The sequence below is a fragment of the Thamnophis elegans genome, chromosome 7 (assembly GCF_009769535.1).
Source record: "Thamnophis elegans isolate rThaEle1 chromosome 7, rThaEle1.pri, whole genome shotgun sequence".
Classification (NCBI taxonomy): domain Eukaryota; kingdom Metazoa; phylum Chordata; class Lepidosauria; order Squamata; family Colubridae; genus Thamnophis; species Thamnophis elegans.
Window position 1 is genome coordinate 30,290,477 of NC_045547.1, and position 3,990 is coordinate 30,294,466.

Here is a 3,990-nt window from a genome sequence, read left to right on the forward strand (position 1 = left end):
GCTATTATTTTATCATTGCACATTTGCTGGTGCTTCTGTTTTGCATTTGGCTAGCATTCTTTGGATATGACAGAGAAATTTAATACCTGGCGTTGTTTTGTTTTTACATAGCTGTGAAGATTCCTCCAGGCAGAGGTTTTCAGATGTTCATGAAGGACTTCTCTCATTTTCATGACAATTATTGCTCTTAAGATTTGAACCTCAAGTTTATGTCATCTTGAGGACCACCTTTCATCTAATTGGGAAATGACCACAAAATCCTCACAAAGCCCAATGCTTCAGTATAAAACTTCCCTTCACCCATATCACGAGCAGGCACACTTACATGCAGTCACAACAGGATAAGGAATCTGTCTCCAAACACATTCCTTACGAGATTTTCTGCGATTCAGAGACTGGGTTCCATTTATCCAACAGTGCCATGCTAGGAGTTTGATGTGAGTAATTTGGGCTGGTTGGCAAGTCATGCCTGGAGGCCAAGAGCATCCTGCTTGCTCACAGTGTGTGTGGCGTATCCAGCGTGGCCAGAAGACAGATCCCATGTCTACCCAGGAAGAGGTTAAAGAACAGGTTGCGCTGTCCACTAGCCATCGACGTAGACGATAAATGAAGGACTGGCTCAAATTACCAGCGATCCCATCCTCAAAAGGCAGCAACAGCTGCAACTTGGGAAGCTGTAATCTGCTTGTCTCCTGCAGGAGCGTCTTCTTAAAGCGGGCTGTATGTTTAGCCAGCTCTCGGTTCTGTGTGCTCAGTTCTTCAGCACTTGGGTTCCGACCTCGTGGGTCCTCAGGAGACATCCAGAAAGCGTCATAGGAAGATCCCAGAAGTTTCATCAGCTTGGAAGTACGCAAATGCTTTGGCTTGGGCACAGAGTAGTGGTAGTCCTCAGGAGAGAGGGAGAGGCTGTAAGGCTTTGCTTGAGTCGGCAGCTTACTCCAAGTAAGATGTATGTCAGGATTGGACTGCTCCAGTGCTCTGATGTTATTCGATGGTCGGGGAGCTCCACTTAAGGAAAAGCCTCCTTTTTGAGAGGCAAAAATTGCTTCAATGTAGTGGAAGCCTGGGCTCCATTGCTCCAGAAGCAGCATACAAGCCAGCCACACTTTAACGTCCATGTTTCTTCCAAGACTTGAAGCTGTCTCAGTTGCTGCAAGCTAACTCTTATGAGGCTTTCTTTCTCTCCACCTCTTTTATTATCAGCCTTTTGACCCAGAGTTTAGCAGCTCCCCTCTACCCTACTTGCAGGCTTTGATAACAAACAGCACTGTGGCTCCCCTTGACATAAACAGAGACGGGGTGGGGGGGTAGCCCTCATTTAAGCCATTTGGACATTTCTTTTTGGTAACCTAGGGTTTTAATGATATGCTATCATCAGCATTAATAGCTCAATAACTCTTAAGTTCAGCAATTGTTTTAAATTGCTAGGGCTTGGATTCAGCAGCTATTGTCAAATTATGACGTGGTTCTGGATTTTTAGTCTATATCAGCATTCCCCAACCCTGCAGATGGATCAGCTCACAAATCCATCATTCCTGGCTATCTCAGATTTTTACTAAATCCTCCCCCTCCCCCTCAAGGTAGACCATTAATTTGGTATGTTTGCAGATTATTGTAACACTAAAGTGGTTTCTGGATTATTGCATACCGAGCTTTGGTTCGATTGCTTGAATTGCATTTGGATAATTTGCATGTTTGGCATAACAGTTGTGGTTCTGGAATTGGTGAGTTCTTTTGGAACCTGAACATAGATAGACCTTGCAACCATTCAAATATTTGATTTCATCTCCAGCAATGGGATATGAAAAATTGGGAATGGTTCTTTTTATTGGAATTGGAATTGGAATTGGAAAAGTTTATTTATAGGCCGCCCTTTTCCCTGGGGGGACTCAGGGCGGCTTACAACTCATAGGGAAAGGGGATACAAACAATATCACATAGGCACAATACATAATTAAAAGAACACAACATTCATACCATTCGGGTGGGGATGGATTACAATCTTTAGCCCCAGGCCTGACGGGATAGCCAGATTTTAAGGGCTGCGCGGAAGGTCTGGAGGGTGGTGAGGGTACGAATCTCCACGGGGAGATCGTTCCAAAGGGTCAGAGCTACTACCGAGAAGGCTCTCCTCCGCGTGGTTGCCAGTCGACACTGACTGGCAGATGGGATCCGGAGGAGGCCTAATCTATGTGATCTAATTGGTCGTGAGGAGGTAATTGGCAGGAGGCGGTCTCTCAAGTATCCAGATCCACTACCATGAAGGGCTTTATGGGTGGCAAGTAGCACCTTGAAGCGCACCCGGAGATTGACAGGTAGCCAGCGCAGCTCGCGGAAGATAGGTGTTATGTGGGTGAACCGAGGTGCACCCACAATCGCTCGCGTGGCCGCATTCTGGACTAGCTGAAGTCGCCTGATGCTCTTCAAGGGCAGCCCCATGTAGAGCACGTTGCAGTATTCCAGCCTAGAGGTCACAAGGGCACGAGTGACTGTTGTGAGGGCCTCCCGGTTCAGGTAGGGTCGCAACTGGCGCACCAGGCGAACCTGGGCAAATGCCCCCCTGGTCACAGCCGACAAGTGGTGTTCAAAAGTCAGCTGTGGGTCCAGGAGGACTCCCAAGTTGCGAACCCTGTCTGAGGGGTGTAGTATTTGACCCCCCAGCCTGAGAGATGGAACACTTGCCAGATTAGTGGGAGGGAAACACAACAGCCACTCGGTCTTATCCGGGTTGAGCACAAGCTTGTTAGCCCTCATCCAGTCCCTAACAGCTTCAAGGCCCCGGTTCATCACGTCCACCGCTTCATTGAGTTGGCACGGGGCGGACAGATACAACTGGGTATCGTCCGCATATTGATGATATCTTATCCCGTGCCGCCGAATGATCTCGCCCAGCGGTTTCATGTAGATGTTAAATAGTAGGGGGGATAAGACCGAACCCTGCGGCACCCCATATGTTAGGGGCCTAGGGGTCGATCTCTGCCCTCCAACTAACACCGACTGCGACCTGTCCGAGAGGTAAGAGGAGAACCATCGCAAAACAGTGCCTCCCACCCCCACCTCCCGCAGTCGTTGCAGAAGGATACCATGGTCGATGGTGTCGAAAGCTGCTGAGAGGTCAAGGAGAACCAGGATGGAGGCGTGGCCTCCATCCCTGGCTCTCCAGAGGTCATCGGTCAATGCGACCAAAGCGGTTTCAGTGCTGTAACCAGGCCTGAAGCCGGACTGGAATGGATCGAGATAACTAGCTTCCTCCAAGGACCGCTGGAGCTGGAAGGCCACCACCTTTATAGGAAATATTGAAAAGGCAGAATATTTCTCTGGATGTGAAAAGAAAGAAACATGTTTTAAAAGACAGAATAATATATAAAAAAAGACAGAATAGCTGCCTGTAGCTTCCTGCCCATCCCCACTTTGTCAATGGGCCATTAAGAAGGCCAAGCTAGTTCCTTTGCATAATAAAGACTTCTCCACTTCAGCTCCAGGGGGATGGGATTAAAGCATGATAATATTGGCCCTTTACTCAACTGACCACATGGCATCTGAGAACTCAACCAAACCTGGATTCAAAACACAGCTTAGAAAGTTGCCCCTGCATGGCCCCATGGGAGTCTGACAACCAATCAGAATACATTTCTTACACAGGAACAGGAAACAGAGAGGTGGGACTGAACAGGTTATAAAAAGCCTAGCAAGCCCCTCCCTCGGCCCTTCTCTTCTTCTCCACCAACATTGAAGCACGTGATCACCTTTTCTGTTCAGGACTCAAGCGATGGGGTCCTGTGCACCATTAAACCATCTTTTCAAGCAGCCTCCATGTCTCCAGTGTCTTTTTCCCCACTTGGAGCTGAACCCAGAAGGACATTTCTTTCATCAAGAACAAAGAGGAAAGTTAGAAAGAGGAAAAGAGTGAGCAGGGAATAAAACGAAATAGGGGGATGCAGACAATTTGTAGAAAAAGCTATAAAAAAGATTAACTTCCAACTTTTTATA

General features: G+C 47.7%; 1 protein-coding gene across 1 annotated transcript; it reads right to left on the reverse strand.

Moving 5' to 3' along the window:
- Nucleotides 1-305: 305 nt before the first annotated feature.
- On the reverse strand, nt 306-1,118 carry LOC116511263 (noggin-1-like). Its single transcript, XM_032221136.1, has one exon. It carries the CDS (start codon nt 1,116-1,118, stop codon nt 306-308), a length of 813 nt encoding a protein of 270 aa, XP_032077027.1.
- Between the last annotated feature and the right edge of the window lie 2,872 nt (nt 1,119-3,990).

Coding starts and splice junctions, on each gene's coding strand:
- LOC116511263 (XM_032221136.1), bottom strand. CDS start 1,118: ATGGACGTTAAAGTGTGGCTGGCTTGTATGCTGCTTCTGGAGCAATGG.